General features: G+C 36.6%; 1 protein-coding gene across 2 annotated transcripts; it reads right to left on the bottom strand.

Moving 5' to 3' along the window:
- Window positions 1–63: 63 nt before the first annotated feature.
- Window positions 64–26,072, bottom strand: LOC133533598 (uncharacterized). Of its 2 annotated transcripts, XM_061872602.1 has the most exons (14): window positions 24,387–26,072; window positions 22,163–22,260; window positions 20,401–20,489; window positions 20,073–20,225; window positions 11,912–12,051; window positions 6,787–6,912; window positions 6,305–6,396; window positions 6,105–6,198; window positions 5,815–5,971; window positions 5,236–5,407; window positions 4,369–4,582; window positions 4,073–4,165; window positions 3,828–3,975; window positions 64–3,739 (listed from the first exon to the last, which is right to left on the bottom strand). In XM_061872602.1, the coding sequence occupies exons 1-14, from the start codon at window positions 24,570–24,572 to the stop codon at window positions 705–707; spliced, it is 4,797 nt and encodes a 1,598-aa protein (XP_061728586.1). In that variant the 5' UTR covers window positions 24,573–26,072; the 3' UTR covers window positions 64–704. The 2 variants fall into 2 exon arrangements, with proteins under 2 accessions (XP_061728586.1, XP_061728585.1); XM_061872601.1 differs by lacking the exons at window positions 20,073–20,225; window positions 20,401–20,489; window positions 22,163–22,260; window positions 24,387–26,072 and adding an exon at window positions 18,968–19,401.
- Window positions 26,073–26,632: the final 560 nt, after the last annotated feature.

The raw sequence follows: 26,632 nt of genomic DNA, 5'->3' as shown, positions 1-26,632 counted from the left end.
CCTCACTCTATAGCGGTATAAACAATTTTAATTGCCATAAAATTCCATTGACTTCGAACAAGTAATCTATCTATCTTATTATCATACAAATATTTCATATTGCAAAGGATTATTATTTTACTATACGTTACGTTAAAATAGAGTCAAGGCAACGAGTTTGTTTTGTTTCTAGCTCAAATAGGTGAACGGCTTACTGCTACAACCTATGTTGATATACAACAGATTCCTGACGCTTATACGTAAATACAAGCAAAGCCATTCTTATATTATCAATTGTAATGCGCGTGCAGTTATGTGCTCTTATTTATAACGGCAAATAATCAGTTCCTGACCTTAAAAGTTCAGAGGAGCTAGGTACTAACTAACTACGTGCATAAGTCTGAGGAGCTCGATCCAAAACATCACGCGATGTCATCCGAAAACGTCGGGATTATTTTAATCCAATTTTAATGAATTATTCGTAAAACTATGTATTCTCTATTAATTATCAAATCAAACATTAAGTCTACAATAGCTTAAAATTTAATTTTACCTAATCAATGCATGACAAACATATTTTATAAATTGTACATAATCTAAAACAGAAAACCATTCAAAACACAAAATTATTCGCAAATATCAGTACAATAAAATGCAATGGAACGACATAATACATTTTTCTTTAATAATAGTAACTATTAATCATTTAACTATTTTGTCTATAATTATTTTGGGGGTGAATTAACAGTATCCTTAGGATACATGCCCAGTCGAACTCCGAGCTCTTTGGGCATCCGCATTGCTGGACGAGTGGGGAACGGGTGATATGATCCAGTAGAGGGGCTCCTTGGGTAGGACAACGAAGACAAAGTGTCAGTCTCGATCAGAGACGTTATTGCACTGCAAGTGTCATCCGATTCCAATTTGAATTTATCACTCTTCTCAAAGTATTCTTTGGGATTTGTAGGAGTTTCCCTATTTGGAAAGATTTTTGGTGAAATAGGAGTAGATACTTGGTCCAGTGAAGTAATTTGACACAATGTATCACTCGAATTACTTTTTGCACCACAAGGTGAATCGTCATCAGCTGAAGGTTCATAGGTGAAGCTAATAGAGGAAGTTACTACGTTAGCGAATTCACTTACTTGGCTGTTGTCAGTCTTTATTAAACTATCGCAAATTTTCGGACCTTGGCCTACCGTCTTGCTACAAATATCACTGGCTTTAGATAAAACAAAGTCGTTGTATTTGGTAGAAAGCGGATAGTTATAGTCATCAGACATAAATCGACGTTCGTACGTTGATGTATCTTTTACTTCTGAAGATGACGGTAAAGTTACAGAGGCTTTTGACTCTCCAGGGCCGGAATTTTGAGCCCATTCGGAAATCGAGGAACGTATAGGTTCGTTGCTTGATACGTCAGGGCGTGCTGTTGGTTCTGGAGTCTTCATAGTATTTGCGTAATCGAATTCATATTTTTCTGGTTTATTTAAAAGATTTTTAAAATCGCATTTCGCCAGGAAGCCTTTGTTCTCCCAACCGTAATTATCAGTTTTATTGCCTAAACATTCACTGCTAGGCGATTTAATACATTTCATTGTGCTAAATTCTGGATTACGTGCAATACCTTCACGTATTTCTAATGAAAATGGATCATCTATGGAAATTGGTCTAATCCTGACAAAATCATTTTTTTCGTTCGCTCCACTGTCAGCGTTTTTTTTTCGATGAACAATCAAAGAATCCGACGTGGACTCCTTTAGAAAGGAGCAATCATTAAAATTGGGTTCTACGGTACTAATGTCAGAGCCAGCGGGTTTGATAACATCGACCAGGTTTTCCGAACTTTTTGTTTCATGTGTTTTGGTTGTAATATCAGACATATTTTGTTTTGTTAGAATTCTGCTTAGTATTTTCGAATTTTCTTGAATGATTTGCAGAGCTCTTTCGCTGTTTTTGCGACCAGATCTGAGAACATAGTCTTTCGGGGAGAATGTTTTAACTTCAGAAGTTTTTTCTAAGCTGTCTTGTTTTATATTTTGTATTTTACTATGTTCTTCATATGAAATTTCACTAGTGTTCATTTTGTACTGATTATGAATATCTGGGCTGATACTGGTTTTCTTTGAAAAACTATGACTTTGCGGCAGTGATGACGCTCGTTCTACTTCACTCTGTAGAATTTTATCATTATGGTTACTCTGTAGTGTCAAGGAGTCGGGTTTCTTTGGTACCCGTGATAACCTCTTAGCAGCCCTCCGATTAGGTATTTCAGAATTATTAGGATCTGTAACACGGGCTCCAAAAAATTCAGGACTATGCTCAAAGTATTTATCAATTCTCAGTGGTATGGGAGGCTCATCTTCGCTCACTACGATACTCTCAGCACCGGGACTTCTTGGCGGGCTATCGATGTCAGAAACGTTTTTGTCAGATAAATCTATATCAGGCACAAAATTTGGATACATTGTCAGACTATCAATAATATCTGGTGGCCTGGCACATTTAGAAGTAGAAGGTCTCTTAAAATTACTTTCATAATCGTAAGTATAAGGAGATTTAAAGCCTGTTTCAAAATTACATGGAGACAAATCGATAGGACTGAGGTCCGTCAGATTCTTTGGCAGAGGCTTTGATGATCGAATTGATTCAGTGCTTCTGGTGTATTCTTCAGACTTCAGTCTCATTAGGACTTCCCCTTTCTCAGAACCGTGGTCTGAATATGGAGATTTACTTTTATACGGACTTAATCTTTTGTAATTTTCCATTTCAGTACAACCTAACAAATTGTCACTTCGCTTGCTGTCGAAACCATCGATGTAATTTCTTAATGGTTCACCTGCTGCAGAGTGTAGGTAATCATTTACAGTCATTTCTGATGTCATTATTTGATTTTGTTCTATTGATGGAGTAGTTTTATATTCTTTTATTATGGATGAGAGGGTATTTTTTTTGTCTTTTGCAGTACTAACGGGGGAAATTCTAGATTCTTTGGAAATGGGTGAGTGAAGGTATTCTGTGTCTTTAGTAAATTTACATGGCGAAGGTTTTGAATCCGTTATTATAGGTGAGAGACGAAACGATGTGTCTTTTTTAAGAGTACATGGAGAAATTTGCGATTCCTTATGACTAGAAGATCGAATATACTTTATATCTTTCTCAAAACAACTAGGAGATAGCTTTGGTTCTTTTAAAGTAGGCGAGTGAGATAAAACCGTATCCTTTGAAAGTAATGATGATGAATGTTTTGGTTCTTTTGAAGTGGATTTGACTTTGACTTTATTGTCGTCTTGTATTTCCGGTTCCGAATCACTACCGCGTTCGTTTTCATCACACAGGCTAGTGTCAGTACTGGATGCTGAATGTGAAGAATATGATGAACTTTCACTAGAGCTGCGCGATCTCAATGAAGCAACCATTTCATCTGCTTCGCGTTCCGAAACTATGATTCCATCACCAGCCTCATCGAAATCGATAGATGCCTTTCTACCTTTTTCTACAGTTTTATCTTTCTTAATATCTTTCCATTTGAGAGAATTGCGCCGGTTAAGCGATTTACGACTTTTTTCTTCGTTCCAACTAATGGTGTCGTTAGAGTGGGCTCGCGGGGAAGTCTTTTCCCTCGAGGCGAGCGCTTGTCGCGAGGGGGGCACGGCGCCGGGCGGCGGGCCGAGTCTTCTGCCCCGTGAGCTTACAATTGCACTTTTTCCCAATAGAAGATTATTGACTGTAAGCGACGTTGGGGAAGTCGGTACTCCAACTGTAAATAAACAATAAAAAACGTAACCAAAACATTTCAAGCAAAATATAATATAAGGTTTAGATGTTTTGTATGATCGAATTGTTACCTGCCGCATGTCTGGCGCAAGCCGCTGCTAGAATGACATGAGCTTGTCGCTGCCGCTCCCTCAACCTCGCGTATTGCCTTTTAAGAGCACCGATATCCAAAGACAGTCTATCGCCAGCACCCAAACGGTCGTCTCGTTTTGGAATAACCTACAAACCATTTACAAGTAAATTTCCTATTCAAATTCAGATGAATTACGAAATATTACGGATATTGTACTTTGTGAATAATAAAAACGAGTATTACCGTTGCTAACGCCATTCTATTCCCGTCATCGCTTGAGTCACCCTCATCTTCTGAATAAAACAGGCGCAACCCTCTCTTCGTCATCGACTGCATCTGCATAATTAAGTACGTACCTACCTATATTATAAATTTCACAGTGCAAGAAAGTCAGTAGGCATTCGTTTCTGTAAAAACTAGTTAGCTAGGCTATTTATTTTTTTGTGATAAGAGAATCAGAGAAACGTAGTGTAAAAAGCGTTCTTTAAGAATGTAATCGGTCACTTAAGTATTTAGAGTCATTAAAGAAGGAGAATTACCGCAGAATGTAGAGGCGGTTGACACACCGGAACAGCTGGCGGGGCGGGCGGTGTAACTCTGTATCTATGGAGACTGCGCAGCCTCGGGAGCTCGGGGACGGAGCCGAAAGCCACCACCCTGGCCACCAGAGCCTCGCCGGCCTCCCACACGGCACCGGCGCCGCCGCCCATGCAGCTGTAGAACTCGTCCGCGGAACGGGCTGACAGGATGCGGCTGTGGGAGAGATAGTTGGTTTATCATGAGATCGCGGCTGTTTCAGTCGGTAACAGGGCCAAAATATTTACATTTATAATTTTAAATATTATCATCTTAGCGTTAACCCGGCATTTGCCACGGCTCACGAAAGCCCGGGGTCCGCTTGACAACTAATGCCGAAAATTCTCCTAATTTTGAATATCATGTGGTATAAACTTGTGGTATCTCTACGTTTTACAAGTTACAGTAATCCGAATTTAAGGTAAAGCTCCGAGCTTCTGGACGTTTTTTTTTTATTCTTACGCTATACTACATATCTCGCGTCCAATGATGGTCTTATGTCAGTCCCTAAAGTCTCTTTTGGTTGGACTAAATGAAAAAAAAAAAAAAACTGAAAATACATGTTTTTATTATTTACATTTGAATTACTTCAATGTTATATTTCTAAATAAATATATGTGCTAAACTTTAAAAAAAAACTACAAAGTAAGTGACAGCTACTCCATATAAAAGTGAACTGTGTGTCATAGGGGTCAAACCTCTCGTTTGAATAGTTTAAAAATATAAAAAAAAACGCACAGAAGCTCGGGGCCTTCCCTTAAATAAGTAGAGATCGAAGAGAAAACAATAATCATGATTCCTTAATGGTAATTCATACTTAGTATACTTACTCTTGAAGCATATCCCAAATAGCCAGGGCAGTGAGCAGTAAGATTTCATTACCATCCAGTAAAATGAGGTCCCATATTCTTAAAAGGGATTCTCGAGGTAGCCACGTGGCATACAGGGTAAGAAACCATTGCATTGTAAATACATCAGGCAATGGGGGTTCTACGCCTCCACCTGGAAACAATTGGAAGTATTAAAAAATACAGTTGAGTCATTCACTATTTCAAAGCAACTTTTGAGTTCAAATATTTTAAACCCTGAATTTGTCCAACGTTAGATTTAATACATAGAGGCTTTATTGGTTAGGTCAATTTATTTAGCGACAAATAAATTTGCCCAATAATCCATCATCTGCCGTGATCTTACACATTCAGGTATCTTTTAGTTTGATTGACACAAACTAAAAGATACTGACAATTATGATTTAACTAGGGCATGCGAGAATAAATCAGCCGTCCAGTCCAGACATTTGGTAAGTAATTAAAGCTGATTGTTAATAATTTAATAACACTGAATGCGAGTAAATTGCCAGTGAAAATTACTATACCAATGGTCTTATGTAGTATCAATAATATGCATACCGTCAGATATTCTTTGCAAGTGGTCCATGTGGTTAGCGAGCCGAGGCAAGCGCAATCTCAGCAAATCTCGGAAGGCTGCCATGTCAGCCGATAGGCCTCGTAAGTCGTCTGCGAAATAACCCTCGGGAAGAACTGCTTCCACCAAGTATATCATGACCTTTAAAGATAATATTAGTTAATTAAGAGTGTCGCGAACAGCCGCAACAGCCATTGGAAAGCTCATTGAATTGTTGAGAGTACACAGAGTTATGGGAAGTCAATATTTCTTGCAACCAAAGTCAGTGACCTACCTTTAACGATTCGGACTCCGATTTGTCCATAACTTCTAGAATGATAGCTGCTAACATATTGAAACCTTGGCAGTAGCCGACGTCTTTGTTCCATCTGTAAAAGAGAATTACCAAAGTAACGTTAATTATAGACACTACTCTGTTTGTAACAGGTCTAGAACAATAAAATGAGAACCACACAAACGATAAAATATAGTTACCTTGCGTAGGCCAACAAAACTCGGCGTAGCATAGCTTGATTCTCCCGTCCTTCCGTTCCGCAGAAAAGCGAGCAACCCGTCCGGTGCAAATCCTATAAAGCAAATTGTACTTTATATTATTACCGTCCTTGTAACCACGGCCGTATTTAAATATATTGATAAACCGTAAACGTTCTAGTGCAATTTCCGGACAAATTGTCATGTCTCGACAAATAAACTGTTTTACGAGAATTTTTATCGCTCTATTTACTGCGGTGTACCTAACTTAATTTGATGTGACGTAGTGCCAAAGAGTTTATGTACGAAGCCTTTCAACTGAGTTTGGTGAAATTTGTCGAGGAGCGTAAAATTCGAAGATAAACCGGAGAGACATTTTTGTGTGTACAATTACTATTCTATGCGTACTACTGGCCAGTCTATGGATCAGTGGTCTGGTTAGGTGTCGGTTAACGTCTTAAGTATTTAGTACACAACTTAGATACCTTGATGATCTGCGCCCCGAGCTCCGTGTCATCGGGCTGCGCTGTGCCGCGAAAGCACGCGCGCTCCGCTACTGGCCAGTCTATGCCCCGCGCGGTCAGGTGCCGGTCTGCCAGGGTTATCCATAGCTGTAGAAAGTAGACTTCATTAGACTATAAATATAAGAAACCTAACTAGATGATTCTTTCCTTTGCTAATTGCTATAAAAATCCTATTTCATCTACAGATTTACAAAAACAATACATCATTTTATAACCCGATAACAATAATGTGTCGCCTATATAACGAAACCGTTACCGAGAATCCGTCCTTAGATACATTTGAATGCAGCTTACTCACATTCAACAATAAAATCCGCATAAGTTGTGTTCACAATTAATTTTCGTAAACCCTTTTTGTTTAATCAAATTAAAATATAAACAATTTAGTTTTAATTTTAGTCTTAGTCTAATTACTAGTGTATGCAACGCTGTAAATGTTAAATCTTGCTACTGTTTATTTTTACCTTTTTATCCATTATAATAATGAATGCGTAATGCGTAAAAATAGCATCTCACCTCTCTAGGCGGCAATAATACCTAAATATTCATACAAATTGTAATTATATGAATATTTAGGTATTATTGCCGCAACAGATGGGCAGGTATTGTACTACAATAATTAAGTGAGTAGGTATGTTCTTTAATCCCGGACCGAAATAATCTTTCGGCAAAACACATTTATTATACAAGCGAGTACTTCGGGAAACCTTACGTTAATCTACGCATTAATAAATAAACAACCTCCCTCAAGTTTTGTGACGCACGAATTTGTTTCACAAATATCGGACCTACTTCATCACATTGGTTCTAAATATAGAAGTAGGTAGAACCAAAAGCTTTCGGCATTGAGGTCTAGACTAGAGTCGGCATCTCTAACAAAATCATTCCGCACCTCAATGAAGTGCCGGCACTTCATTGCGTTTAGTACGTCCACGAACGTCTCCGACTACTGGCGAGATGCCACGCATGAAGGAAAATTAAAAAAAAATATATTAAAAATTAAAAATGCCTTTGTGCGTTGTAATTTTTTTCTAATAATATCAAGAAACATAATAAAAGCAACATACTCGTAATAACAATCCACTACGAAAAAACTCTACTCTTGTTTTAAGCTCATTTAGATTATTTTGAAACGTCACTTTTAACACTCGCGATGGTACGACATTTTCTTTGGAGCATAGATTTCATTTTGCAGATGTGACACGTAGGTACTAATGATTACCTACCTTATTGTTTGCAGAATATATACACAATAATGATTTAGTACTCTTTATCTCGTAATTTTTTGTAGTGTTTTTCTTTTATTTCAAGAGTATATCATTTAAGTAAATATGTTAAAATTGCTACAGTACGAGAGTCAAAAATAAAAAGAGTTTTATAGCTATTTTTATAAATTTTAATGTCGTCAGAGTCACATATGTAAAACAATTTCAATACACATGTAAGGAAATAAATACATTTCATCTTAATTTTATCTAGATTATTTACAGTGCGTATGTATGCAGAAATTGAACAAGTGTCAATAACAGTTTTGCCTCTGGCTAGCTACATTTATTCTTTAGCTTAGTGACAGACGTCAAACGCTGAAAATTGCGGACACAATTTGTTCTCGATAGCCTGTCTAGTACATTTACGTCAGTGGCTTTGGATACTTATGTATTTTTACATATGCCAAAGAATGCCAGATGAAAAATGGACAAAACGATTAACTACTTGCAAGGGATCAAATGGAAAACGCTCACTGGGCAAACGACATAGAGTGTGGAGCAACTGGCTCACAGTGGCACAAGACCGAGAACGGTGTAAGAGTTTGGAGGAGACCTATACACGAAAGTAATCCTGACAGTTGATTAGATTAGTATAAAATAGTATTTAGTTTAAAAACAGTTTTTATAAGTGGTTACGGAATAAAAAGGCTTTTTAATTACTTACTTTATTTTAAAAATATTTACATAACTATTTTACTATAACGCAAATCCTGGAAGCGCGAATAAAACTAGTGTTCCCTAAAACATTTCGAGATCTAACTAATTAGCCGAGTTACGTACCTATATTATGTCGAAAACTAGATAGGTTATACATCGCACAAAGTACGGCTAAACGTTAATATATGTATGCGTACCAACACCAACCTCAGATGTGGTATAGTCGAAGAAATATTATTTGCACCGATTAATGTTATCGCTAATGGCTCTTTTACAAATATGGTATTAAAAGAAGAAGCAGCCGGTTATGCATAAAGTATACTTGAGCTAAACAATCTTCATTTCAATTCTTTTCTACATTTTAATTTCTATTTTTCCCTAGTAATTTCTAACTTTTTATTTATAAAAAATAAAAACATTAGTTTCAAAGTAAATACGATTTGTGTCAAATAAAAGTTTCGACAACTAGTTCTTCCTATTATATGGATGGGACGTGCGGCAAAGCACTTCACACCTCTTTATTCGTAAAGATAAAGTTTAATGACCTATCGGTGCAAATTATATTTCGTCAACTAAGTACAAATGTCGAACGTCGACATCGGGAGCATGATTGATTGGATGTCTACCCACTTATCGACCTTTTCGTGTTTTGGTACTTACTTCATTTTTGTACGAACGATATCTTTCAGTAGTAATATATTTTTTCAATTGAGAATGTCTTAGTAACATTATATATTACTGCGACATTGAAATATTTGTTTTGTCTACTATTGTACCTATTTTTAGGACTTTTTGATCTATAAGTACTATATCTGTATTTGGAAATGGAATTACGCGAGCCAGAAGAAGCCAGTTTCGTTCAGAGTTCGCATATCAGGTGAGTTTTGGTAAAAGGTAACTTATTTTATTACTGTTAGAAAAGTGCGAATAATTGTTTTGGTGCAATAAAGTTCCATATTTTTTTACAGTGAGTGCATTTTGTTAGCGACCGCCATGCGACCGCAGACCACCGGCTTTGCTTGTGTTTAGCATAGTATAGAGAGTACTAATAGTAAGTGGTCAAGTTTTTGAAATTTACTTTTGTGTGTTACACAAATATTTAGACAATTTGTCATATCTGTTACAGAAAATTACAAGACACTATATGCATAACACATTGGTATCGTACCGTATATAAGGTACAAAAATCAAAGACTGAAGTTTTAAAAAGATCGAAATCCTCAGCGCGTCGGCACTGATGCGCAAAGTTTGTGATCTGTAAATTCCTAATGCGAATCCAATAACTCCCTCATAATGTAATCTGTGCGTTTGCGTAGAAACAATCTCAACGTTCATTTGAATGAATATATAAGTATACCTAGTGTCAATGTACATATAATATGAATATATATCTTATATTATAAATGTAAAGTATCCGCTGAACTAATTAGATATAATTTGTTTTGGAGAGAGTTTAAGGCACTGGAAACGGGAATTATTCTTAACTGAAGAAGTCGAATCAAAAGATAGGCTGATTTATTTTTAATCATCGCTTGACCTAATTTCTAATCCTTAAAATTCGAAATATTCCACGGTTAAGGCTGACATCAAATAAGCGATTTTTGCGCGATACCCTACCCCGGTTTGGAGTATCATTTATTGCCAAGTATAGGATTAGAATCATATCACAAACTTCAGTTCTGATATCCATTTTATAGCTCCTTAAATGGAAACTGCAATATATCACGGTTTTATTAAACCCATATGTGAACACATTCAGTCCGAATCGTTTAACCTAAGAACTTTTGAATTGGCTACTCACTCGAGGTATTGCACCGACCTTAATTTGGGAGGAGGTAATTTCTAGAGACCCTTGGTCTAATAAAGCAACATACTTAATTTATTACCAATATAAGTATTGCCGATACAAAGCGAAACATCACGTTTCTAGAAAAATCTGTTTCATGTTTATGAAGAATAAATTATAAGTGGATAGGAGCAATCAAACTTCTCACCTAAGTAAATAATGAGTTTGCAAACTTTATGTCGAATAGTACTGGCACCAAATCATAAGAAATTGAAAACTTATTTTTGATATTTCGCCGATACCTGTACAATTTCTACCACTTTGCAAAGTTAAAAGTTGAATCGTCCTTTGTGAAGTTGTTTTGTCCTTTTATGTTTTCGCGTGTTTAATGAAATATACAGCAATTGCTTTCTAAGTAATTAACCTCAATAATTCACCAATTAAAACTATGTGTTTTTTCTCCGGTCATGGGCAGTATGGCGGCATTTCTTTTAAAACAACAGAAATTAATGAAACGCCAAACTTAAGTAGCTTTAAATATGACTCTTGGTTATAGTAAAATGTTGCAATTGATGAACGCTGATATAAAATACTTATTTTACAGGATTTGTGGTAACATACGTTTCAATATTGGTGCCATATTTCTTCTCCGCATTAGGCTTCGCCTGTATCTCGGGGAACCAGGGCGAGGGAGGGCTACCTCGAAAACCGGCATTCGCAAATTGCGAGGATATTTCTATTTTACTCTCACTAAGACATAAGAGTGACAGAGAAAAATGCCCGCAATAAACGAACTTCGATTTTTGCGGTTATAGCCCAGGTACAAATTTGTTAATATACTCGTATCTTATTAAATCTAAAGTGCATTATCTAAAATATCTTTAGTCTCGGTATAATTTAGAGATGTAATAAATTTGAGGGAGTTTCTTAGCTTCTATGAGGGAGATATTTAAGGTTACAGTATTTAAGTATGGGATTATAGGTTGTTACTGTAATGCGATCACCGAACCGTTTTTAAAGGTACCTAATGCGTACTTCGGGAATAGGTAAATTGAAGATGCGTTTTTTTTATCAAGGAATTGTAAGAAGAAATTGATTAAGAGATTTTATGTTTGTATACAGATTTTGTGTAGGAATAGGTATCTGTCGGACGGTAAAAACTTGAGCTTGAGCATAGAAATCTGAAGTTGGAAATCGAAAGGGTCTTTTGAGCATCATTACCATATACATCACGGGTATTTGTTCTTGAGTTATGGATGTTTTCAACGTCATACACTCGTATATCTACTCGTAAGTATTACATATAACATCTTAACTAGATCAATTTGTGTAAGTTTGTCTAATAAATAAACAATAAAATTTACTTTGTAGTTACCTTCTTGCGGAAATGCGTCGGCACGCCGGCGGGCAGCCGCGCGACGAGCCGCATAGCGTGCAGCCATTCCGCGTAGCCGCCCTCGCCCGGGCCTTCGTTGCCGGATGGCGTTAAGCCGAATCGGGCGCCAGTATCGCCCGCTGCAATAAATGCAAATGTCAACTCTACTGCACGTATTATTAGGTACAAATATGAAATTACTGTAAGTATGTAGGTACTCCAATTGCTTGATGCGGCAGACCAAACGATGACTGTTGGCTAAAAATGGTTGAGTTGATTGACATAAATTTTGAAGCAAAATGTTGTCACTCTTACGGAGAAATATGTTATTTGTCAAAAAATATATTTTCAATATTCACTTTCATCGGTAACTGTACTTTTCTTTCAACAGTCAACTAATACCACAGAATAAATAATAGTACTACCCGTACAGAAAGGAAACTTCCTACAAAATTTTGGTTGTCAAAATTCATGTACGTAATTATCTTATCTGTGGTGTTGCGCGCAAATGGACGTCAAGTAGAGCAAACCCTAATAATTGCTCGAGAGCAATGCTGAGCCGAACAGAGCCGAGAAAGCCCGAACGCTCTAGTTTCCTCCACCTGCTAATACTCATTGAGAAAATTCTAACAAACCCAAGCACAATGAGTTTCCATTGCTTTATTGCAGAGTTCCTTTGGCCACCTCCGGTCTCCATCAATAGATCAGCTCGAACTTAAACCAGTCGTACCAATTGCATTGTCACCCAACTTACATAAGTATGTGCAGATTGTGAAGTTTCAGTTCTATCGAATAATGGGAAGTGGGTCTAATTAATTTAGCTTGCATGGTTTGATTAATAATTTTTAAGAAAAAAAAACCGACTTCAATGAGGGAGACCGAGGAAAGAACGAATATTGTTGATTTTGGATTTCATACAATGAAATTAAAGGTCAGCGTCCTACGCCTAATTATGTAGAAAAGGAGGTAACGTGTTTTTTTGTCACTGCACCCACCTTGATACATTTCAGATTTGCCCTATGGTTGATTGGTAAGATACCCGCAATAGGGTATTCGGCTGTATTTAAGATAAATTATTTCACACCATGCATGAAATAAAGCACCAGATAATTATTAAAAAAAACTAAATAGATATAAATATAAAAATGTGCCTTAAAAACCTAACTGCTTGACAAAAATGCAAAGAGAACAAATTGCAAAACGTGAACTATGCATCGTTGAAGAGTTCCGTTCTGTTCATCATCAGCAGTTCCACTTCATCAAATGTCACTTTTACAAATGTAAATACTTGATTTGTTGATGAAAATACTAAGATCACTAATATCACTATATATATGCCTTTAACATTTGAGGAGTTCCCTCGATTCCTCATGGACCCCATCGTCAGAACTTGAACTTGACAAAAATTTGTCTTGAAAATCTAATTTGCTTAACAAACAGCGAAGAGGACAAATCGCCAAACGTGTACTATGCGTCGTTGAAGAGTCCCAATCTGATCATCATCAGCAGTTCCACTTCATCAAATGTCACTTTTAAATGTAAATGCTTGATTTGTTAAAGAAAATACAAATTTCACTATATGTATGCCTTTCACATTTGAAGAGTTCCCTCGATTCCTCGTGGATCCCATCATCAGAACTGAGTTTTGACAAAAACGGGACCAATCTGTATATATATAAATTCAAACAAAAAAATAATTTTCAAAATCGGTTCAGAAATGACGGAGTAATGGAGTAACAAACATTAAACAAAAATAATAAAAAAGCGGCCAAGTGCGAGTCGGACTCGCGCATGAAGGGTTCCGTACCATTTAAGACGTATTAAAAAAAAATCTACTTGCTAGATCTTGTTCAACATTTTACCACTTTGGACACACATTTTACCACTTTGGAACTGTCTCTCGCGCAAACTATTCAGTTTAGAAAAAAATGATGTTAGGAACTTAAATATCATTTTTGAAGACCTATCCATAGATACCCCACACGTATGGGTTTGATGAAAATTTTTTTTTTTTAATTTATTGACGTATTAAAAAAAAACTATTCACTAGATCTCGTTCAAACCAATTTTCGGTGGAAGTTTGCATGGTAATGTATATCATATATTTTTTTTAGATTTTTCATTCTGTTATTTTAGAAGTTACAGGGGGGGGGGGACACACATTTTTTCACTTTGGAAGTGTCTCTCGCGCAAACTATTCAGTTTAGAAAAAAATGATATTAGAAACCTAAATATCATTTTTGAAGACCTATCCATAGATACCCCACACGTATGGGTTTGATGAAAAAAAATTTTTTTTTAAATTTTTATGACGTATTAAAAAAAAACTACTTACTAGATCTCGTTCGAACCAATTTTCGGTGGAAGTTTGCATGGCAATGTATATCATATATTTTTTTTAGATTTTTCATTCTGTTATTTTAGAAGTTACAGGGGGGGGGACACACATTTTTTCACTTTGGAAGTGTCTCTCGCGCAAACTATTCAGTTTAGAAAAAAATGATATTAGAAACCTAAATATCATTTTTGAAGACCTATCCATAGATACCCCACACGTATGGGTTTGATGAAAAAAATTTTTTTTTTAAATTTTTATGACGTATTTAAAAAAAACTACTTACTAGATCTCGTTCGAACCAATTTTCGGTGGAAGTTTGCATGGCAATGTATATCATATATTTTTTTTAGATTTTTCATTCTGTTATTTTAGAAGTTACGGGGGGGGGGGACACACTTTTTACCACTTTGGAAGTGTCTCTCGCGCAAACTTTTCAGTTTAGAAAAAAATGATATTAGAAACCTCAATATCATTTTTAAAGACCTATCCATAAATACCCCACACGTATGAGTTTGATGAAAAAAGATTTTTTGAGTTTCAGTTCTAAGTATGGGGAACCCCCAAAATTTATTGTTTTTTTTCCTATTTTTGTGTGAACATCACAATGCGGTTCATAGAATACATCTACTTACCAAGTTTGAACAGTATAGCTTTTATAGTTTCGGAAAAAAGTGGCTGTGACAGAATCGGACAGACAGACGGACATGACGAATCTATAAGGGTTCCGTTTTTTGCCATTTGGCTACGGAACCCTAAAAAACATACAACCGAATTGATAAACTCCTCCTTTTGAAATCTTGAAGTCGGTTAAAAATTTACAGACAATGGGACGAATAAATAAAACTAAATAAAACTTCGTAAACAGCTTATGTGCAGATATGGACTAGAGTAAAAGGATTAAATTTATGTCAAGTGTTCAATCAGGCCCTTAACTGTCGGTATATTAAATTAAATATTGCCGAAATATGGGTGACATTATTACACAAATTCACTAAGTCCCACGGCACGGCGGTATGTCCTCAGGAGACACGGTTGACAAAATGACCCAGCTGTGTGTGGCTGTACATACTTATACAGCTGTCATGCAGTTGTGCTAAAGTTTACTGACAGTAAGAGGACAATCTAGAAGTGATGGTTACTTAAGTGTGGCGTCACCGCATTTGTACGGTGTTTGTTTAAGCCGGCCAGCAAAACTTCTATGTCCATTCGTTTCGGCTTAGACGTACAGTCGCCATCAGATATTTCGAAGCAGCCAAGGTGTCCAAATATTTCTGAGCAAGACTAAATTTCAATAAATTATACACACTGCAAATGCCATTTATATCATAACTATTGCAATACATACTTCGTAAAGCAAATACTTCAAAAAGGATAAAATATAATACTATCCATTTTTAAGTATATGCTTTACCAACTGATATGTTTGAAGTCGGATTTATAAAAGGATAATATTTTATTTTATAATTTTAGAAGTCGGTTTACTTTTTTTTGTAAAAAGTTTTTATTTCTCCATTTTTAGGGTTCCGTAGCCAAATGGCAAAAAACGGAACCCTTATAGACTCGTCATGTCCGTCTGTCTGTCCGTTTATGCCACAGCCACTTTTTTCCGAAACTATAAGAGCTATACTGTTCAAACTTGGTAAGTAAATGTATTCTATGAACCGCATTAAGATTTTTACACAAAAATAGAAAAAAAAACAATAATATTTGGGGGTTCTCCATACTTAGAACTGAAACTCAAAAATCTTTTTTCATCAAACCCATATGTGTGCGGTATCTATGGGTAGGTCTTCAAAAAGGATATTGAGGTTTCTAATATCATTTTTTCTAAACTGAATAGTTTGCGCGAGAGACACTTCCAAAGTGGTAAAATGTGTGTCACACCCCCCCCCCCCCCTACTTAGTACTTACTAGATGGTAATATTACCGTGCAAACTTTTACCGAAAATTGGTTTGAACGAGATCTAATAAGTAGTTTTTTTAATACGTCATAAAATTAAAAAAAAATTTTTTTTTCATCAAACCCTTAATATTTCCGTTTTTCGCCAATTGCCACAAGCGAATCCTTCAATGAAATTGAAGTCGGTTAATAAATAAAATATAACAGATGACAGGCTCAGATTTACTATTATTAGCTTGTTGGCCGGACTGTCAACTGTTTATAACGTTTGCCCTTGTACGGAGCAGTGGTGGCTTAGTGGTAAGAGCGTGCGACTTGCAATTCGGAGGTCGCGAGTTCAAACCCCTGCTCTGCTCTGAGTTTTTGTCTTACCAGTCGCTTCTCGGTGGAGGAAAACATCGTGAGAAAGATAATGCTCTTTTATGGCACAATCCTAATTACAATTACATTACTAAGCGTAATAATAATACTGCTTAGGTCTTACATTATTTGACTGACTTTAAAGTCACGGCAAGTTTGCTGTTTGGGGTACGGCGTCTATCCTACACCACCTTACACCTACTGGTAGAGAGGGTACAGTCGCATGGGTTTCATTGCCGCGTTCTTTAGCCAGGGACGTATTTTAGAATAGGTATCTACATTTTTTGTGCCATTGTGCTGGCTGACAAGAAGCACTTGACTTGGCTGAAGTTTGAATTGTATATCTATCCATTCTAATTGCAACGATTGGAATTAGTTCTTGTTTTGTTATGATTTATACTATTATCGTATTTCGTATGGTAGAGTAAATTTATATTATTTTAATGCACGACAGCGATGCATAATGCAACGGCACGTTTCAAATTCATGAGGCTCGAGATTAATCAGAGCGATGTTTTTATTTATTTACTACGTATTTCACAAAATATGAGCAATGTTGCAGTCTTGCAATGAATACATTTTCTTTTGACATTATTCGGAATTATTGAAATAATCAGTATATGGGGTAGGTATTCGTCTCATTTTTTTAAATAATAACACAAATTGACTGAAGTCCCATAGTAAGCTCAATAAGGCTTGTGTTGCGGGTACTTAGACAACGATATATATATATATATATATATATATATATATATATATATATATAATATACATATTTATAAATACTTAAATATGTAGAAAACACCCATGACTCAGGAACAAATATCCATGCTCATCACACGAATAAATGCCCTTACCAGGATTCGAACCCGGGACCATCGGCTTCATAGGCAGAGTCACGACACTCACGACCCACTCACTAGGCCAGACCGGTCGTCAAATTAAGTTCTTTCTATCCTTATGGCACTTTCTGCTGTGATAGTTTTTAGGAGATAGGTATTTCTGAGTTTAGAATATATTGCTAATTACCTCTAGTTTTACATATTTATAGTTAGAAAAATATAGTAGTCCTGTTATGAGACAACGATGCCAAAAACATAAACAGGACACCATCGACAGCGTCAAAATTAATGCAAACAGCCTATTAGGCTGACTCAAAGCAGGCCATTACGTCTAGTCTAGCTTTTACAGGACAGAATATACTATACTCTTCAGATATATGCACAGTTACTACCTTATTATTTCGGGGAGGTTGTGTCTACAAGTTGAATGACGTTCCTGTTGTTTTTGTCCGCTGTCTGGCGGTATCGCTTAATTAATTTTCATAAATAGAAAATACATTGGCAATTAAAAAATCCACACGTTTGTATAAAATTCAACTTCTGGCGCGTCGTTCTTATTGTCTGGATTGAAAATATGACCGATTCTGAGGAAGATGAAAATACTTGTCTACAAAAATTTACCTCCTGACACCTTGCGTACAATTTTTTGTACATATATTCCACAAATGATTAAGTAAATATATTAAACATTTTTATTGTGCACCATACAATATAAAATACACAGACAAGAAATACAGTTAAATTCAACGCTAGGTAACAAGTGTAACAACAGGCGGTATTATCGCTAAGAAGCGATCTCTTCCAGACAACCTTTTCCTACCTACTTATTTTGAATTTTCATTGAATGAATAAATAAGAGTTTCAAATTCAAAAACAAAACCATCAGTGCATCTGGGTCTGAGGAGGTTAAGATTATGCATCAATGTATATTTCCGTACCGTCATCTATAAAACCGGCAAAAAATCACGTTAGTTGCAGTAGTGGCAACAGAAATACATCATCTGTGACAATTTCAACCGTCTAACTATCACGGTTCATGAGATATAGCCTGGTGACAGACGGACAGACGGACGGACAGCGGAGTCTTAGTAATAAGGTCTCGTTTTACCCCTTAGGTACGGAACCTTAAAAATCCAGATATTTTAATAAGACATGAGTCGAGAACCTTTCTTTGTTAAGTACCATTCTACTGCCTGACTTCGAGAAGCAAGTTTTAATTAGGCACATCGGGAAAGAAGCTGGGTAATTTTATTTTACCAAGAATTTTATTTTCATTGTGCTTTCACATTACAGTTTCTGTAAGATATTTGTATTTCACATGAATAACTTTTAAGTAGTTACCTAATGTAGAGGTTACCCAGCATGTCATGACTTATGGAAAAGTATAATAAATAATACAGACCTGGCATAAATAACCTCAAAACGATTTTATTCACTTTGTTTATAAAGTTAATTGATATTATTTCTGAGCAGTTTTGCTATAATTAGTCAAAGGCTCCATTATCAGTCTGTGAGTGAGTATCAAAGATCACGATAATAAGGTAAGCCTCGAAAAAAACTTTAAAGGCTTCAAAGGAAAAGGTCAACTCCCTATAATTAATTCAATTTAAAAGTACCTGCGCCTGCCCGCGAAGAGGCAGCTAAGTTTCGGAGAGAGTTGAGGATGGCACTCATCTGTCCTGGCCAAGGAACACATTGGACAACACACGCATATCACTACACAACCACCAAGTCAGCGACCCACTGCAGTGTCACTGCGGACGCGACCATCCTCAACCCCGACACACCACTCCTGATATTCCCAATATTCACCACTAACAACCGGGATGGGAATTGTAAATTATCCCCCATATCTCGGCAGCATTTGAGACTGCGTATTCGACCAGCTGATGCGATGTTTACTGGGAAAGTCGCGAAATAAAGCGACGGGACCGCTGGCCCTGTACCACGGTAACACCTAAAATCGTCATATCGCAGGACTTGAATGCACTTTAGTAGCCTGTTTGCATGACAAGGATATGAAAGCGGAGCTTCGTGGTACCTGCCACGGGCATGCGCCCTGGAGACTTGAAGCAGCGTGCTTGTGTGTGTTGTGTATCGATTTCGCAAACTGCCTGTGTACGTCAGTGTCAAGCTGTGTTAGACGTGAGGCGCCGATCTTAGTCAGTTTAGAAGTGCGTAATGCTATTTTAAGTCTTCATGAATGAATTTGTAGTTGTAACTTTTGCCTCATAAATAAAATTGTTTCATTTTGATCATTTGGATTGGATAGAAGGACCTGTTTGCTAGCTCTACATGTGATTAAAGTACGAGTACAATAGCTTGTACGGTAACGACATAATTGCATGAAGTATCGATTATTCGCGAGGCATTCTGCAATTTGTCCAGCTCTGGTAGATACTTAATGTACACCCAGCCGCAACGTGGCATGACCACTTTATGAATCCAGTCATAATGTGTCTTTGCAATTTTATAGCTCGCTGTACATATTCAGGAGTGTGTACCAGCGTTGCATGACTTAAATAATTTCTGTTTCATTCCGTCTACAGTCCACATTTAATAATATAAACACAAGTCTGGTATAGTTACTCATATGCCGCAGTAGCAAAATGAAGGCGGCACTCAAACTTGTAACAGTCGCAACCTGATCTAACCTCTCTATTATCTATTACTGTAGCCCTTATTCAATAACGTAAACAAAAGTTTAGCATAAATAATTACTGATATGTCGCAGCAGCACGGTGAAGGCAGCGCACAACCTCTTCTGTTGTCGTCGAAGCCGGTCTCGCACTCGCACACACCGCGCCAGTCGTTCACCAGCCACTCGCAGCCTGACCTCCCATTCGATGGCCTGCTTTTGGAGATCTTCCCCATCTGTATTTTATTAAAACAAAGTCGGCTTAAACCTTTTATCAATGAACGATTTATGCTGCAGAATGTATAATAAAGTTGTGAAGCGCAAAGATTTGTCATTTTTGCTATTGCTAAGTACTTAAAAACTTCTATAAAGTTCACTATACAACTTCTAGGTACTTTAATCGACACATACCTAATCCTTCCAAGTAACTTCGCTCGAATGAGTCGTCGTGGTCGTTGCAAATCGACTGCGAGGACGCTAGAGATGCGGCTGAAGTTGATCTAAAGTAAACAATAAGTACTTGATTAAGCTGAGGTGGGTCTAGGCATTTACATTTATTTTTGTGGCAATTTCATTTCAATTTATGTAAATACAATCAAAACTTTATTTAATCACGTAACTACTGAAAAAAGACAGTCAGCAAAGTTTTAGTGTTAAATATCTAATCAAAACTAACAGAAGTCGTACCAAAATAAATAGTGGTTAATTAGTAAAATACTTTGCAAGAATCGGAGAAGTCAAATTTAGTTGTTATATCAGACAGATAAGGAACGATAAATAAAAGTCTGACAACTAAAAAAACCAGGAGCAGAGTAAAAGCTTTCAAATTCTGCTTAGCTTACTTACTCAAACTATTTTTGCTGCCGTTGAATTACCTATAAGTACGTAAGGCATTGTGGATAACCAGAACCTGACTTTAGGTTGTTATTTTTAGGACACTAACAGCTAGTACACAGGATTAGAAATTATTCAGCTTTTCAATGCACTTATTTTTTTATCAAAAGAACTTATTTAGAGTGATACTATAACTAATAAATTGGGTAATTGGATAATCATTACTTTTGTGTCATTTTAAGGTAACTAATTGACGAAATATTGCCTCGTTCTCGTATACAAAACATAACCATTAAAGAAATGTTTTTTCTTCGCCCACGCTTCCATCGATAAATAAGCTTTTTTATCGGTTTCGGATTTATTCTGTTTTTAGGGTTTCGTTATATTTACCAAGCCTATAGCGCCTTCACAATACATCCCCAAAATATTTCTTCAAACAATATTATATTGATGTTGTTTCCTCACATCAGAAGCGGCATGTTCAGAGTGAAATATCCTAAGTGGTTACTTATGCTTCGCAGAATTCGATTGCGCTTTTATGGAATGCCCTCAGAACAATGAATAATTTACAAATAAATTATTAGACGCAGAGTAAAAGGTTTGCATACAATATTTATAGGGTTCCGTACCCAAAGGGTCAAACGGGACCCTATACTGAGACTTCGATGTCCGTCCGTCCGTCCGTCGGTCACCAGGCTGTATCTCATGAATCGTGATAGTTAGCCATTTCTACATATTATGTATTACTGTTGCCGCTATAACAACAAATACTAAAAACAGAATAAAATAAATATTTAAGGGGGGCTCCCATACAACAAACATATTTTTTTTCCATTTTTTATAAATAATGGTCCGGAACCCATCGTGCGCGAGTTCGACTCGCACTTGGCCGGTTTTTTCATTTCGCTTGATGTTTGTCGATGTCAACTTGGCTTCCCGCGTAGCGTCTGAGAATAAACCGAATTAAAACCGGAGAATGACTTAAAATATTAATGTGACTTACGAAAGTGTCAATTATAAATTACCTCCTATTAGTTTATATGGTTATATGATCAAAACTGGTAAGTAAGACTAGGGTAGTCTCGCTCAAATCCTAAACCACAACTTTATGTTCGATTCTGAACAGACATTAATATCGTCAAAAAAAAAGCTGAAAACAACTAACTCCATATCTTTTGTTATTTCTTAGTTCATGAGAATGACGTATTTTTTGTATAGATGTGTAACATGCGCGTTGGCGACCCTAACACTCCGCACCCTCGTCGAGTTCTGGGAACCCTACCCACCGGCAGGATCACAACACTATGAGTATTTCTAAATTCTACATATTGTGACTTACGCATGGCAGTAGTCGAAGGCACTGCTGGTACCCCAGTCCCGCTGGTCCGCATACAAGTCATCCAACAGATCTTGAACCAACTCTCTTACGTCCCGCTTCTGAAAAGATAGAAGTTTAACGTTCTATTAACACCTGAACAATATATACCTATAGTCGGAGTTTTTTCAGGTCAAACTGGTGACCGTACAATATACCAGGCTAGGTCCAAACTTACTGTGAATGTGAGCTTATCAAAGGCTAAACCGCAATAAAAACATGGAACCCAAAGCAAAAACATCAAAGTGATATGTTAGTTAGAGTACTTCGTAAGTTTTAATCGTCACTGGACTAGCGATAAGCAATATCTGAAACATTTAATATATTTCTTTAACGGTGACATAAGTACCAATTTCTACTGTTGAAAATAACATTTGACAGAAATGTTAAGAAAAAAAGAAAATTACATAGTTGAAAATTACACAATGTTACCGAATAAATTTCACTTAGATTTCATGTAACTTTCCCGTTACTTTTCTGACGTCAGTAGAACGTATTGTGATTGGAAAATTGGAGATTATGTGACAGTAGCCGCGTGGCTAAAGGGTAATCATACCCGGTTGTTATATGTACCATGGATGGGAGTTCGCCCTTTTTACTTTCTTTTTATTTATTTTTAACTTTTCAGGTATGTGTATATTAAAAATATATAAATAACTACATGATAACTCGTAAACCATAATATTCGTAATGTTTTTATTGATCATTCTCCGCTTTACGTTTCATTCTATTTGGCATAGGTACATGCTGTTAATTCCGATTTAAAAAAATTGTGTACAGTTTGAGACAAAAAAGCAGGCAGAACTTTAACGAATTTTATATCTTAACATATTATATAGCAAAGTCGTCCCGCCGCGTCTATTCGCTAAAAACTCGGAAACTACGAACAAATCTAAGAAATATAAGTCATTTTTTTCATTTGAAACTTACAGAAACTTACATGAAATATAAATGTAAGTTTCACTTTGGATTGGAAATTTACAAGCTGCCCATCACTACACTGGACGACATATATATTTCAGTTTTATTTTTATTTAGTATCTGCTCAGCGCCGATAAATTTTGCCGCAGTATTTGTTATACAAAGGTTAATACAGTCACAGACTAGCCAATGATGCTATAAGAGTAATAAGATAAAATCAAAGTTGTAAACTATAAGGCTTTGCGTGTCTAGTGCGACAGCAATGAACGATCTCAGGGTGCGTAGCTAACGTGCCAATCGTTAACGCTCCGTAGCGAACGAAACGCAACTGTCACTGTCGCACTAATATGGAAGGGTGATAACGATTGGCACGTTGGCTAAGCATCCAGGGCCGACGCGACGGAGACTTAGCTATGCTGAGACCCTGTCTAATTTTCGCTTGGAAATGGTCCAGAATCTCCCTCCGGATATTTAAATTTACATGACATTTTATTCGCTCCTATATAATATTGGTTCTAGAGGAGTACACAATAATATTTAAAATAATATTGTTTAAAAAATCTGAATCCGCTCCCTGCAAAATAACCCCTAGTTGGCCGTAAAATACGAAACTCTCAGCCATTCTCCTTATTAGCTCGTTAAATTAAGGTTGAAGCTCTTTATTATCATTAAATTGTACACAAAAATAATGTCGTCGTTGAGTTAATTTAGGTGCAGGTTTGAAATAATAAGTGCATATTAGGATTTAGTATCTCATTAATGTTTTAGGATTAAGATTATTATATTTATGCACAGTAAAATCTAGATTATTATAACGACGATCAATCGATATAAATAACATAATCGACGAAATTATAGGTTATTCTTTATTATAAAGTAATAGGTAGGAGCGTTATGTATAAGTTTGTCCACATATATTAATTTAGGTATACCTATACGAAAACTATTTTTATTGACAGTGTTGAATATTTCTGTGACCTCTAAAGCTGGCCATGCACACAATATTGCCTGTACAGTTCAACTGCACAGGTAAACTTGGTTAGAAAACTGCACAGTTGAATGCCACACACGCTCCTTGTTATCTGTGCAGTTGACAAAACTGCGCAGGCATTCCCGAATGTGTATGGCCAGCTTAAGCTTTAACAGTAGTTAGTTCTGTATATTACCGTACGTAACCGTAAGCTTGCTAAACATCAAGACTTGTTTTCGAACCAAGCAATGTTTGGTATGGTCGGCAAAGTTAAGGAATTTTACAGTACATTTTTACCTGTTGCACATAATTTGTGATAGGAGGAGGTGGCACCACAGAAGGTCTTCTGCCGTAATTGATCTTGGGTACAATTATTTTCTTCGGTTTCTCCTTTTTTTGTGGCTCCGTATCAAAGGGTGTGAAGTCCAATTCGATTTTCACCACTTTTAAATTTATAGGTTGCTGTACACTAATAGTTCTCATTTTGTAGAATTTATTACGCACTTATGTATTTATTTATTCCAAGTGAAACACTTTGTTGTTTTGTCAAGATTTAAACGTAACCGTCATAGCGTGATCCATGGACAATAGAAGATTGGGAAATTTCTCTATGAAATTAGAAAACTTTTAAGGTTGTTTACATTTTAATCTTGGTTTGATTAATATTTAAATCAAATGAGCACTTGGTTGGATGAGTGAGTAAGATCGATTGTTGGCGCTGCGGCGCGGGAGGCGCGATAGCACCCACTCGTTGTAGCCGGGAGTCCCGATACCGTTGATAACGACTAATTTATTCAGCCCAATGCATGCCCAATGAGTTAAAGGCCAGCGGACTGTGAATTATTAGTTATTTTTCATAGATATTACTAAAAAAAAAGCCGTTTTGTTCCAGGACTTTACAGTTGGTCCCATTGTCATTACATCACAAAATCTGATGATGGGATCCTGTAGATATCCTGGAAAATTATAAGTGTCCTGTAAGTTCGGGTTCTCCTCTCACTCTCACTGAGCGTAAGTGTGAGCGAGATGGGCGTGCGTGCCCGGGAACGCGGATATCGATACAATACAATTATCTTAATTGTACACCTTACATAGATTACAAATATACTTACTTTACTCTTTGGTTTAAATAAATGTACAGAAACAAACAAAAACAATGTGATAGAGGTAACAACAGGCGGTCTTATCGCTTAAGAGCGATTTCTTCCAGACAACCTTTGGGTGTCGCAGACAATAAAAATAGAATGTACGGTACGTGGCGCAAGGAAAAAACAAAAAAATAATGAAAAGTCGAATTGAATATAACGAAACAATACAAGACATTAATATAAATAAACATACTTACTCGTAAATAGGTCTACCCATAACGTCGGGGTAGTGCAATACCGCGCAACTAGCAAAATCGTAAGAGTTCGAAATTCAAACAATGTACAAGGTAATTGGACCTTACTGCATTTGTTAGTTACGCGGTATTGCACTATCCCCGACATTAAGCATACATAGAACACCATGCCATACATACATAACAAACTACTTATTAAATAAAGAGACAACAGCGTCATTAACAAATAATATACTTAATACTCAATAGTTTACACTAACGAACTACTTTTTTTATTTTGTAATAGCCTGTTTTAGTGTCCCACTGCTGGGCAAAGGCCTCTCCCCTTGATTTCCATGATTCCCGATGTGGTGTTTCCTCCAGCTAGTTGTTCAGGAAGCTGCCCAGGTCATCCCGCCATCTCCGCCTGGGCCTGCCCCGTCCACGTCCCTCTACCGGCATCCACTTGGTGGCTATGCTAGCCCACCTCTCCGGATGCATGCGAACTACTAGTTTATTAAAATGTATCAGAGGTTTACTAAGTTTCATGAATAAGAGGATAATTATATGGGCGATAAATTCTGTATTTTCTTTTGGTTAGGCGGTTCTTCTTTTTTACCCGACTTCAATTTCATAAAAGGAGAAGGTTCTATATTCGGTTATTTTTTTATGTACGTTCACCGATTACTCCGACACCCAAGATCCTATTTTAATAATTAGTTTTTTGTTTGGATGAAGCACATGAAGTTACCTCCAAGTTGGTCCCATTTTAATTTGGTTCTGAAATGATGATGGGATTCATGAGGAATTGAGGGAACTCCTCATTTTTTAAAGGCACGTGTATGGTGATTTGGGTCTTTTCTTAAGCAACTCGAACATTTTCTTTTAAAAATCATGATGATGTTTTTTTCTATGATAATGATGATGATTTTTTTAATGTAGTATGTTCACCGATTAGGGGGCGTCCATTAATCGCGTCATATTGTATAGGGGGGGGGGGAGGGGGTCAGCAAAAAATCACCAATGATCACCACAGGGGTCGGGGGGGTATGGACACGTATCACGTGTATTTTTTTTTCATCTGTGCTATACTGTATTATAGTCAATAAAATAAAAATAATAGTTTTCCGCCCTTATTATCCTTCACGTGTACTTAGGTTCATTTGTTAGAAAACTGTTCTTTAGTTATCGAAAAAAATACACGTCATATTGGATGGGGGGG

Source organism: Cydia pomonella, unplaced genomic scaffold (genome assembly GCF_033807575.1).
Source record: "Cydia pomonella isolate Wapato2018A unplaced genomic scaffold, ilCydPomo1 PGA_scaffold_183, whole genome shotgun sequence".
Classification (NCBI taxonomy): Eukaryota; Metazoa; Arthropoda; class Insecta; order Lepidoptera; family Tortricidae; genus Cydia; species Cydia pomonella.
The sequence above is the reverse complement of the archived record's forward strand: the minus strand, read 5'-3'. Positions and strand labels throughout refer to the sequence as shown.